Source organism: Alosa pseudoharengus, unplaced genomic scaffold (genome assembly GCF_046254945.1).
Source record: "Alosa pseudoharengus isolate Yale_2024_CS ecotype anadromous, Long Island Sound unplaced genomic scaffold, YU_APseudo_1.1 YU_APseudo_1.1_scf_11, whole genome shotgun sequence".
Classification (NCBI taxonomy): Eukaryota; Metazoa; Chordata; class Actinopteri; order Clupeiformes; family Clupeidae; genus Alosa; species Alosa pseudoharengus.
Genome location: NW_027468576.1, coordinates 23,210,422 through 23,223,106, shown reverse-complemented (window position 1 = coordinate 23,223,106; position 12,685 = coordinate 23,210,422). Strand labels below are relative to the sequence as shown.

The 12,685-nt window shown below is 42.4% G+C and overlaps 1 protein-coding gene across 1 annotated transcript in view; it reads right to left on the bottom strand.

Annotated features, from left to right (window-relative positions):
- The window catches only part of prdm5 (PR domain containing 5), a 53,990-nt gene extending 42,376 nt beyond the window's left edge, over positions 1–11,614 (bottom strand). The window contains exons 1-8 of the mRNA XM_076277444.1: positions 11,382–11,614; positions 10,707–10,790; positions 8,779–8,901; positions 6,851–7,016; positions 5,696–5,873; positions 5,130–5,228; positions 4,250–4,371; positions 2,329–2,408 (exon numbers count right to left, since the gene is read on the bottom strand). Of these exons, the coding sequence (XP_076133559.1) occupies positions 2,329–2,408; positions 4,250–4,371; positions 5,130–5,228; positions 5,696–5,873; positions 6,851–7,016; positions 8,779–8,901; positions 10,707–10,790; positions 11,382–11,480 (951 nt within the window). The 5' untranslated portion in view covers positions 11,481–11,614. The remainder of the gene's footprint in view (positions 1–2,328; positions 2,409–4,249; positions 4,372–5,129; positions 5,229–5,695; positions 5,874–6,850; positions 7,017–8,778; positions 8,902–10,706; positions 10,791–11,381) is intronic.
- Positions 11,615–12,685: the final 1,071 nt, after the last annotated feature.

The following is a 12,685-nucleotide window of genomic DNA, read 5'->3' as shown; positions in this document are numbered from 1 at the left end:
CACACAGACACACACAGACACACACACACACACACACACACACACACACACACACACACACACACACACACACACACATCATCATCATCTGGAAATGTAATTAAACTGCCTGAAAGCTTGACTAGCTCTCTCGACTCTCAGCTGCGTCACAATAGTGCTTATTATGAAAGGGTCCTCTGCAAAGTTATGATAATACAGAATATGAATACCACTCAAGTATTCAGAGCTTGCTGTGGTCCATATTAATCACTGCTTATTTATGGTAACATAATGTTGAACAACTTCGAAACATACAAAATTCTAACGAATCAGGATTAACAGTTACTTATCCTAACTGATAACAACTAATTTAATCTCCATTTTGGAACAGCTACATTTTATGTAAAATGTTATCCGCTTAACAACTTTGCACATAACACTAAATAAATAAATGTAGGAATCCTGCTCTAAAAGTTCTAGCAATCCCTCTATAAAAATTGACCAGAAAAGCCTGCTACACTAGAGTTTTCTCAGTTTCATGATTGCAATAATTGTGTTAATTAATGGGTTTCAGTGGTATTGTCCCTCTATAACAGCTATGCAATTGTAGAAAATGGCACACTATTCAAATAGCACACTATTTGACGAGCAGATCGTCTCAGTAATAGAATGTGATGATACAAACAAAGTCTTGATCTTTACATGTCTTGTTCTCGTCATGTTTCATATTTAGTCATCAATGGGAACACATCAGACAAAAGCAAACAGTTAGAACTCCATTAAACCAACAAAGAACAGCTTCAACAAGAAACTGAGCTATGAGGAGAAACTTTCTGGATCTATTTCGTCAAGACAGAGAAAAGTCCCAATGCTTGAGCTGAGGAAACGGAACGCCTTAGTGGGCACTCAAAGGTTAACTTTCCCCTGAATGCATTCAATTTGAATGAGAATGAGACGCATCGACTTCATGTTAACATGAGAAAATGGCTTGTTTCATAGATAAATGCCATATCCATGGTCTGAGCGATCCAGATAGCGCATGATAAATCACTTTTCTGTCTCTTCCGAAAGCCTTCAGCAAAGTCTGGGTGTCAAGACCGTGTCTCCATTGTCTACGACGTCAGCGTAGCATCGCTCATGTGTATGCAAGCAAGATAGTAACATTAACGACTGCCTTAAAGGCCTAGCTTTAATTAAAAGAGTGGAATAGCTGCTTTGACATTTGAGAGACTCCAAAGCACGTCTGAGAAGGGAAATTATATTTTCGCAGGGATCAAAATGCATGGTAGCAGATGGCTGCCGGTCATTTCTGGCTACCTGCGGGAGGAGCGTCGCTGCGGTGTCTTCTGAGACGCGCTAACAGCTCGTCCACAATCACATTTTTGGGCATAAACACACGGACACAAAGCCTATTCAGCTTCGACAAATTTCTGATGACTCTCCTTGAAAGACAAGCCTCCCGTGGAGAGTTTAGTGATGTCCCAGACGGAGATAATTGTACAAATACACATTTGACAGGCTAATTACTGATATCTCCTTTCCTGGTTAGCAGAAGTGGTATGACCTTTGTGGTGAAAAAAAAACAAGCGGAACAATTAGAACTGATGTCGTTAAATATGGAATGCAATGAGCTTATTATTGTGTTAATCTTGTCTCAAGTGCTTGGCATAGTGATGCTGCTATACTATTACTGTTTGTCCAGTGTGGTTTCAAAGCTTTGCCTTTAGCTTATGAGCACTCCATGTGTTGGAGTAATATATCAAAAGTGGTTAGTGCTTTATCACTGCTTAAGATGACATTTTGTCTCACGGTGAAGGATTTTGGCCAGACGACTCCTGACGCCGAGGTTAAAGTCTTTTTGTCTGCTCACAGTGGCTCTTGAATTTCACAAGGTCCACAGGGATGGGCTCGTGAAACAAAAACCGACCTTCCTCTTCTGTGTCACAGAGTCGGAAAATGTTACAATGTTAACATAAAGTTAAGCTCCCACACTGTGTGAGAGAGGGAGAGAGCGAGAGAGGGAACGCAATATAGAAAGAGAGAGAGAGAGTGAGAAGAGGATGAAGAGAGAGAGAGAGAGAGAGAGAGAAAGAGAGAGAAGAGCAGAATTGGGAAGGGATGTATTTCTTTTCAGAAAATCAGGTAACAAAGTCACGAAAACTAAGACACGGCTGGATGGAAATGCACAAGACAGAAACCAGAGCCTTCAGAGACCAAAAAAAGGTAGGAGACACAGCTGGAGGGCTGAGATGGAAGAAGAGAAGAAAACATTGCTAGAGGGATGGAGTGGAAAAAGAGAAGGAGACATTGCTGGAGGGATGAATGGGGTGGTTGGAGTCGACCTCTGACCTTGCGATGCTCCTGAAGGTTCAGCGAGGATGAGCATTTCTTGTTGCAGATGGTACACATCAGTTTCCTTCGAGCGCTGCCTAAAAACACCAAAAAAAAAACATGCGAAGAATTATACTTGTGTAACTCACAGGCACTCACTCAGATTTCTGTGAACTCCTCAACACGTTTTAATGGACTTCATACGATGCTGAGTGGGAACTGATGCAGTATGTGTGCCAAAACTCACTCCAAAACTCACTCAAGCAGCTGTAGTACTTGTCTACAGAAAGAACACAAAGATGAACACATGGCCGTATGGAGTCAAAGTCACAGTACTCATGGACCATCTTAAGATGGCTGAATTCCTGAGCTCAGCATTTGCCTCAGTTGTTACAATGTTTGGCTAACGTAGAGGGGCTAAAGCAAGATTTGGGCTGACAGCTATGCCAACTGTTCCAAGGCCTCATTCCAAAGAGATACAAAGAAATCCTCTTCCACTTTGACAGGGGGAATCTTTAGCCAAACTTCCATGCAAGATCTTACTGTGAAAAAAACAGCCAAAAGACAATGGAATCTCAGCTTGTTTTTGCCAGCATGGGACAGGGGTTGGTGAGTGAGGATGTGTACTTTCTGTCTGTTCGGCCAGGAGCCAAAAACGGTATATTCTGTCCTGCTCTTTGCCTTCTCCCGTGTGCGTGCTTGGAGATGCAGTGAGTGGCGTGCAGGTGTTACAGCCATGAAACAGCACAGCTCCACCAACGACGATAACACAGTCAAGAGTCGACTCAAGAGCCAGGAAGTGGCTGAGCGGAACGCTAAGTGCCCACAGACAACATGCGGCACTCACTAAATGACAAACACACACTCTCACACATACACACACACACACAGAGACACACACACGCACACAGGCACACATCTAACGGAGGTGAGAGGTCAAATGCCAGCTGTACTTCCTCCTCTTACAAGCTGGGTGTCTGGAGATGAGCGCTAGAGCAAAAGAGGCTCTCTAATGACCAGGGAGAGCCTGTCAGCTTCCACTGAGTCCTTCTCAAGTTTTAATAAGGCCGTAAAAAACGTATTACATGGACAACAGAGCACCCCTACACCCCCACACACACACATACACACACACACAACACACAACACACAACACACAACACACACACACACACACACACACACACACACACACACACACACACACACCTCATCCTCTTCCTCTCCGAATCTCACTGACATCACTGCCTGATGGGTGAGACTGGTCTCTGGGGGCTATCGCCACTACTTCCCCCTCCTCGCCCACGTAGCCGCCCCGCACAGCGACGGCCAGGCTCAGTGCCTAATGCAAGACAGAGCCTGGCCTGGGGACAAGGCTATGGCTCAGTCAGGCCAATGAAAGGCATAGTTTGGCCGCTACATCACCGCAATGCACGACTACGTCATGTGTCAGTTGGGCTCAACAACGCGCTCGCCATGAACTTCGACTGACGGGGTGGATCTTTTTTGACAGTCATTAGGCTCGCATTATGCCTTTGTTTAAACAGCAGAGTTTGTGGTGTGTGTTCGTTTCGAACAAACGGAAATGAGGGGAAGGATGGATTCATGTGGAAATGATCTTGAGCATGAGCTGAAATCACGTACTAACTAGGAAGAGTTGAGAGAATATCAAAGTGTGACCACAACAAGCAATTAATTTAATCAGTGTTACAGTGTTGCTAAGAGGGCCAGAGACACTTAGGTGAAGATGAAGTATTTGACTTCTCCAAAACAATGCACTGACGTAAAACTATTAAACATAGTCTTTCACATGTGTCTCTCATCGTGTCATTTTGTGTTATAAAAACTGTCTGTGTGTGTGTGTGTGTGTGTGTGTGTGTGTGTGTGTGTGTGTGTGTGTGTGTGTGTGTGTGTGTGTGTGTGTGTCCTGTATGCAGACCTGTATGCACGTTTCCCTTGTGTTTCTTCAGTGCATCTTTGCTCTTGAACCTCTTCCCACAGCTCTCCGCTTTACAAATGAACCTGGCATCTCCTTTACAGGCCTCTTTGTGTTGTTCAAAACTACACACACACACACACACACACACACACAAACACACACACACACACACACACACACATTAAGAGAGAGAGAGAGAGAGAGAGAGAGAGAGAGAGAGAGATTTCTAAATGATTCACTATTACAGTGTGAATGAGCCAGAGTTCAATTAAAATTCCTCACTCTGGCCTATAGGACGCTGCATCTGCACCTTGCTATCTTAATTCCTCGATCCAGCTCTATGTCCCCTCTGTGCTATGTTGGCCTTCCATCAACACTAAGAGGTCACACTCAAGAGTCTTTTTGTCTGTAGTCCCTCATTGGTGGAATGATTTACATACTACTCCTCTTTCTAGTTTTGGGACCTTAAAAAGGCGTCTAAAGAATCATCTGTTTACCTTGTATTCAACTAATTCATTCTTACAGAGTTGTGGTTTGTAAATTATTCTGGTTATTGTTACTATTCTGTTATTCTGACTAAATTGTATTTAGTCTATTACCAATATAATGACAATAATGTTAATGTAATGTTTATTGATGTGATTGTAAGTCGCCTTGGACAAAGGTGTCTGCTAAGTACCATAAACATAAACATAAATAATATCCAAACAAACAACTAACTAGACAACTAACAACTCGATCCATTTGTGTAAATTGCATGCAGATCTGAAAAGTGATGGAAAACAGGGAGGGATAAAGAGCCAAAGGGATGGAACACATTGCATGAGATGTTGCTCATGGCGTTGGTCAGTGTGTTTGCTGTGCTGCTTAACTAGCCTACCTGGACTCGGAAGAGAACGTGCTGTGGCAGAGCGAACACTGGTGGGCTTTCGCCGAGTCTCCTGCTACCGGGGCTTGGCTCTCCGTGCAATGCAGCACACTGGCGAACAGGAGAGGACAGAAAGAGAGAACAGTCAAGGCTAGTCTCAGACACTGCTGTACAAAGTCAAAGTCATCACAGAACACATAAAAAAACACAGAGATACACTGCAGAGGCTCAAGTCATGGCCTCAAGGTACTCCCCGTCTTTTAGCGAGTGCTCACTTTGTGATGAGGACACACAGATGCATAACACAACGCTGGTTTGTTCACACACTGCTGACTGTTTAAGCGATTAGTCATCAGCCCAGCCTGATGTAAGTGGAGGAGGATGTTTACATTGATCTAGATGTGAGTTGCATGGTGTGGTCTGTTGTGGAACTGCACTGAGATCAGTTCTATTCTACTCACTGGCACAGTAAGTGGAATAGGATGTTTACACTTATGTAGACATGAGGTGTCTGGCGTGTTGTGGTTCTGTTCTAGAACTGTGCTGAGATCAGTTCTATTTTACTCTAATCTACCCACTGGCGCTGCAGAGCCTGCTTGACGGGGAACTTCTTGCCACAGTTGCGGCATTTGAACTCCTTCTCCTCTGTGCTGGGCCTCTGGTGCAGGCTCTGGAGGTGCGCTGCCAGGATCTCCTCACTAGGGAAGCTGCTCTCACACAGCAAGCATGGGTGGTCCTCCTTCTTTATGGTCAGCTCTATATGTGGAGAGATACAGGTAGACAGTCACTACACACTAACTACACAGTTACACAACACACTTAACACACTTAACACACTTAATACACACTATCGCTACCAGGGCAGACAGTCACTACACACTAACTACACAGTTACACACACTTAACACACTTAACACACTTAATACACACTATCACTACCAGGGCAGACAGTCACTACACACTAACTACACAGTTACACAACACACTTTACACACTTAACACACTTAATACACACTATCACTACCAGGGCAGACAGTCACTACACACTAACTACACAGTTACACACACTTAACACACTTAACACACTTAACACACTTAATACACACTATCACTACCAGGGCAGACAGTCACTACACACTAACTACACAGTTACACACACTTAACACACTTAACACACTTAATACACACTATCACTACCAGGGCAGACAGTCACTACACACTAACTACACAGTTACACAACACACTTAATACACACTATCAACTACCAGGGCAGACAGTCACTACACACTAACTACACAGTTACACAACACACTTAATACACACTATCAACTACCAGGGCAGACAGTCACTACACACTAACTACACAGTTACACAACACACTTGATACACACTATCAACTACCAGGGCAGACAGAAGTTCTCTATCAAGTAAAACTAATTAGCCAATGAAAAGCCATCTCAGAGGAAACTCAGTGTCATGTTTGAAGAGTCCTACACGATACATGGGTCTAGTGCCCATGGGGAAGCAGGTTTGGGTCTGAGTCATTTTCTGAACTCACTGTCCATATCTAGCTCCTTTTTGTTTCCTGTCTGCTTTGTACTGTTCTATCTATCTAATAAAGGTTAGAAAAAGTCCAAAATAAACAAAAAAATGGATAGTACAGTACATTTCAACACAAGAAGCCCCACAGATATTAGAGTTACTAATGTATAGCATTCATTGGTAATTCACACCTTCACTGAGATGCTTGCTCTCAACACTGCTTTCATCTCCGTCCTTGATGTCCTCCTCCTCCTCCTCTTCCTCTTCCTCCTCCATGTCACTGTCCAGATAACCAATGAGCAGCTCAGTGTCGGTTTCAATGTCATCCACAGCCAAGTAGAAGATATTCTCTCCATCCTGTCGACCAAAAAAGACTGTCAAAGTGATCAAAGACACTCTCGTAAAACAAAAACAAAAATATATAAGGTTCAATAAAAAAGGTTGGCTAAGGTTCCCTGTTTGACAGGCTAAGGTCAAACAGGGAAATAATTGTTGCCTTATCTCAGCAATGTTACTGTGTTTTATTAAGACCTGACAGTCAGCTCCTCTACTTGCATTGATGCCATACAGATTGCATGCCTCAGGGTATAGTACATTAATTAAACACACGCACACACACACATGCACGTGCACATGCACACACACATACACACACACACACACACACACACACACACACACACACACACACACACAGACACACGCACACGCACATCGACTTTTGACATACACAACATAAAGGCCCCAAGTCCCATTACGATGAGACATTGGTCTGTTCGTCTGCTAGTCTTGATTAAGGTCAAAGGTCAAGCACTTGGAGCCCTAAACATGCTGTCTTTAAATGTTCATATTCCAAAGGTCACACACTAATGAAATCAAATGTCCCAGTCCGTCTTCCTCTGGATTATAAATATGCACATATATTAATCTGAAAAGAAGAAAAAATGCTATAAATGTCACAGCTGATGGAACCCAGAGCTGGAAGCGCACATGTATGACCTTTGAGCGACTGCTGGATTTTAGCGCTGTAGCATTAATGGCAAAACCATAGTCTTCAGACCACAGGTCCTGGGCTAACATGCCTCTCTGCAAGTCTGCTTTATTATTAGAAGTCTGAAATTTGCCAGTGCTTCATCTCTCTCTCTCTCTCTCTCTCTCTCTCTTTCTCTCTCTTTCTTTCCTTTCCTCTGTCTCTACAAATGGCATGTCTGCGTTTGGGTGGGCCTGAGTTAAGGGTGGGTAAGATTTGCAAGAACTACTGCCATTTGAAAAATAAAAGAATGCAAAAACAAATAAAAAAAGAAAACACAGCTGGAAGAACACTTCGGTGTTTGTTTGCTGTTCTGATGAGTCACACTGTTTGTCCCAACTGAATTACATGAATCTTGGCTACACAAACATAAAATGTATCTTATATTCAGTGCAATAAAGGGCAACAACAACACTATTGACTTTACAGTTGACCTAAAAGCCTCACAGGGCATTCGGAGCAAGACCACAGAGAGGTAGGTGAGCGGTCAAAGACTTCTGCTGAAGACCTGTGTTTAACCAAGGCTCATTACACACAAGACACAGTTATCAAACAAACCCGAGCCCTACATCACTCTCCTTAGACCTCTATCAGAGGACCGATTTCACAACATGTCTGCACGCGTAGACAAAACAAACCGTCCAAGTGACTCTTTCTGCCTGTCTGCTCTTCTTCTCAGGTATATTTAGCACTGCTTACTATAGGTGTGACAGGATAATCGACATGACTGTATGTATAGTCCTTTCTCATGAATCCTGCAATTCCCTTTTGTCTTGATGCTCTCTCATTTTCAGTCAAATCTCACCTTTTCTCTCTCTCCTTTTTTCTCTCTCCTTTTTTAATTTCCTTTTCCTTGTATTGGCTCTCTTCTCTCTCTCATTCATTGTGTCTCTTTTTCACAGTCCTTCTTTTTCTGTCTTTTCTTCTTGCTCTCGTCGTCTCTCTTTCTCTCCCCATCTCCCTCCCTCCATCTCTCTTTTCTTAACGCCCACCCCCACTCCTCTCTCTCTCCTGGCTTGGAGTCTTTGAATCTGGCTATGCGATAAGGCTGGAGGTGTCGTTATCTACGGAGCACCGGCTGGCTCATACCTGAATGGCCGCCAGGTTCTTCTGCTCTTGCGACGGCGCCTGATGTACGAAGCGCAGCCAGTTAGCGTGCCGAGGGTTGCTGGCGTCCAGGATGTACAACACATCCCCTTTGGTCCCCCGTACCTGCGAGACACACAATGAAAACCTGCCAAAACTGGTCGCCACTGCAGTACTAAGCCTTCATCTGAAGACCCACACTCCCAGACACCCAACTCGCTACAGCCCAAGAGAGCACACTGGCGTTCAAAAGGGGTTGATTTTCACAGGCATGTTATTACAAGTAAAATGTAACATTATGTTTCTCTCTGGAAACCAGTGCATGCATTTATAATGTTTCTGTCAGCTAATCAGTTCATCCGTTTGACAGTTTTGAGATGATCTGAATCGCTTTCTGTCTGGATATGTGAGTGCTCAAGCATTTAAATTAGATCCATTGCACTCAAGTTTTCAAGTGTTCTTAAACACGCTGCCACTTTCCTTGATGTTAAAATAATGACTACATTATTCTACAGAGTGGGCTAGTGTCTGGGGCCAACAAAAACCCAAGGCTAATAATTACCGTCTGATGATTACTGAACTGCTCAAACTCAAATCATCAAATTGCTGTTATAGTCTTACACAAAACTGCTTTATATACTAAGTGCAACATACTTCAGAGTTCAAAAATCTTCCCAGACTGAGTTGATAAAATTGGCTAAAAAATTGTAGTGCAGAGATTGAAAATTGGCCCACTGAATACCAGAGGATAATATCATACGGTTTAAAAATATAAATCAAGATTTAAAAAAGCTGTTATTACAGATGTCACAAGAGAATTTGAACCCAGTGACATCAAGAAGGTAAATATTACAGCCGTGATGCATAAACACACGACACACAGATTTCTGTGTTTCAGCAGACACTTGTGTACATTCAGTAAGGCTATCTGTATGTCATTATATCCTTGTGGGGAAAATGAACAATTACATCAACTTATATTGTGGTGCACTGTGTGGAATTTGGCAAGCTTGAACTTCAGCAATACAACAAGATGGCACGAGATAAGTATGAGCCGAGATGAGCACATCGTCTACATGCCTGCTCCAATTAGACATTACTTGGAAGTAATCCAATGAAGGGTTTTATGCTGCTTTGGAAAAAGAGAAAAGATTGGGACCCTTCATGAGTGTTTAAAGAATCATTTTCCACTACTTCTCTTAATGAAAAAAGTTATGTGCCCAGAGGAATCATGCATTTTCCATATCGGCATGTCTGTCTGTCTGTCTGTCTATCTACACTACCGTTCAAAAGTTTGGAGTCACTTAGAAATGTCCTTGTTTTCATCATTTATGTTGTAAATGACTGTTGTAGAAAGAAATTACTGATCTTTAAAGCAATATCTACATTGTCCATTATCAGCCACCATTCATCCAATGTTCCAAAGGCACATTCTGATTACTAATCTAAAATCTTTTTAAAAGGCTAACTGTGAAAACACTGGAAAACCCTTTTGCAATTGTAAGCACATCATCTGAAAACTGCTGCCCTGATTAAAAAACAACGCAACTGATCTCAGCTGGTATTCTGTCTATAATGGAGTGGAATGGAAATTTCTAATGGACCCCAAACTTTTGAACGGTAGTGTATCTATCTATCTATCTATCTATCTATCTATCTATGTCATTATGCCTTTCCATCAGTCTGTCTCCATGTCTAACTATATTTCTATAGGCTAGGCTACTGACATATGAAACATTTAACATTGAGCATTGAGGAAGACACACACACACAGAGAGATAGAGAGAGAGAGAGAGAGAGAGAGAGAGAGAGAGAGAGAGAGAGAGAGACTGATATCCATTTGTATCAGATAGGGTACAAAGGAAAAGCATGCATGGGGTGTGATGATGTCAGTCCTCAAATTCACAGTGAAACATAATGGATTACTGCACCTCCCACATCAATCGCGGATCCATGCTCTCATCCATATCGCTCGGCATTTTCTTCTCTCCGGCAAATGGGCCAAACTTCTCTCCCTTAGACAAAACAGTTAGATATAAGCCATATGACAAATATGAATAATTACACTGTATATAAGTTATCACTTTACAAAATACATACATTCCTAGTGGTAGCTTAAGCTGCATAAAAGTTAACTGTTGGCCGTACAATGCTTCTTTGGTGCAACTCTTGATTCATTATTATTCTTGAAAGTCACAAATGAAACCTGTACCCTTCATCTAAGTGTCTTTCAGTGTTATGCATATGTTATCTAATTGACATCGCTTTATTTAGAGTTGGTACAGTTCAGCATAAACGGGCATCATACGAGGTAGTTTCATGTAGCCTACGCAGCAAATGCGCGAACGGTACATTGGAATACTATGCTGCAGCTGGACTATCGAGACAGCAAACGTTCACTCCTCCATACGTGGCAGTTCACGTCAGCAGCTGTAAAACGAACAGCGAACTTGCTATCGCTATGCATTTAAACCACTCGTTTAAACCTTACATCGTGGTCAAAAGCCAGCATAAACTCATTTTTCCTAAACGCGGTATCATATTACTTTTAAACGCGTCTCCAATTTTGTATTTGTTTTCGTTTTTCCTAACTCAAATGAACAAACCTTCTTGACTCTTCTCGCGGTGTAAAGCCCGATTCCGTCTTGGACCTTAGATGACTTCAGAGCAAATCTGTCTGGCACGTACATACCCAACATTGTCATTGCTTAAAACGAACTTTTATCTGTTGAATAACAGTTTGTGTAAACTAAAACGAGACTGCTTTAAGATGTTTTCGTGTAGACGGGAGGTTTTTCGGGGTCTGTCTTGGTGTCCAGGTTAGACTTCCATGTTTCTCTCTCCGTGCAGAGGAAAGCAGAGCTCTGATTGGTCGAAAGTTTTGGTAGCCAGGAGCTATGTTAAAGCTCGAGGGATGCTGCCGAGTCATGTTTGTTGGGCATTTCAGACCGTCTTTGTCAATTATTATCCATCCTCCAGGTTTATGCAATATTACAATTTTCTACGCAAAAATTATGAAGGGAAATGTGAAAAAAAAAAAAAAACTTTGACTCAATAGTCTAAACAAGTTTTGTGGTGAAAATTTAGTCTACTTTGACAGGAGCTCTGTAACTGAGAATATGAATTAAAAGGCAAACATCTATTTATCATGGTTAATGACAGTGTTGTAAAAGGCTATACCAGCCCCCTCCATGGATAGGGTATAACTTATGCCAACCCCATTGCTATGTGTAATTAACTCAAGGCAGTAATGAATGTGAACATCAGCTCTCTGTGTGTCTGTTTATACACATATTTTTCAGAGAGAGAGCTTGTGAGAGTGTGTGTGTGTGTGTGAGAGAGGGCGGGTGTGTGTGTGTATATGTGGGTGAGTGTGTATGTGTGTGTGTGTGTGTGTGTTTACTGTGTCTGGACAGTTGAAATGACCACATGTGTCATGATGTGAACCCCAACTTTGTACCGGGCTAGACTTTAAAGCCCGTCTCAGAACATTAGTCAGAAATAGATGTCTCCACTGAAGATCACCAAAGCAACATTTAGTGTACTTTCCCTGTGTATGAGAGTCATTAGTGTAATCAACAGTGTAAATGTAGGACCTCTATGTGTGTGTGTATGCACTTGTGAGCGTGCGTGCGTGCGTGTGTTGTCCTTGATGATGATGTGTTTGTTTACAGGGATAGACACGTGTTTTGAACACACACCTTCCCTAAATCGGACTGCTCTCTCTAATCAGAATCACTTCACTCCTCTGATTTGATGTTTACAGTGACTCTCCTATGTGTTTATCTGGAGAACTTCCTGCCGCACTGTGGTGGAACTGTTCAGCCTCATTATGACTGCCTCGAATGGTTAAATTCCTGGTCATGTGACAATGGTGGTAACGTGTGAAGATCGTTTGCTTAGACAGACA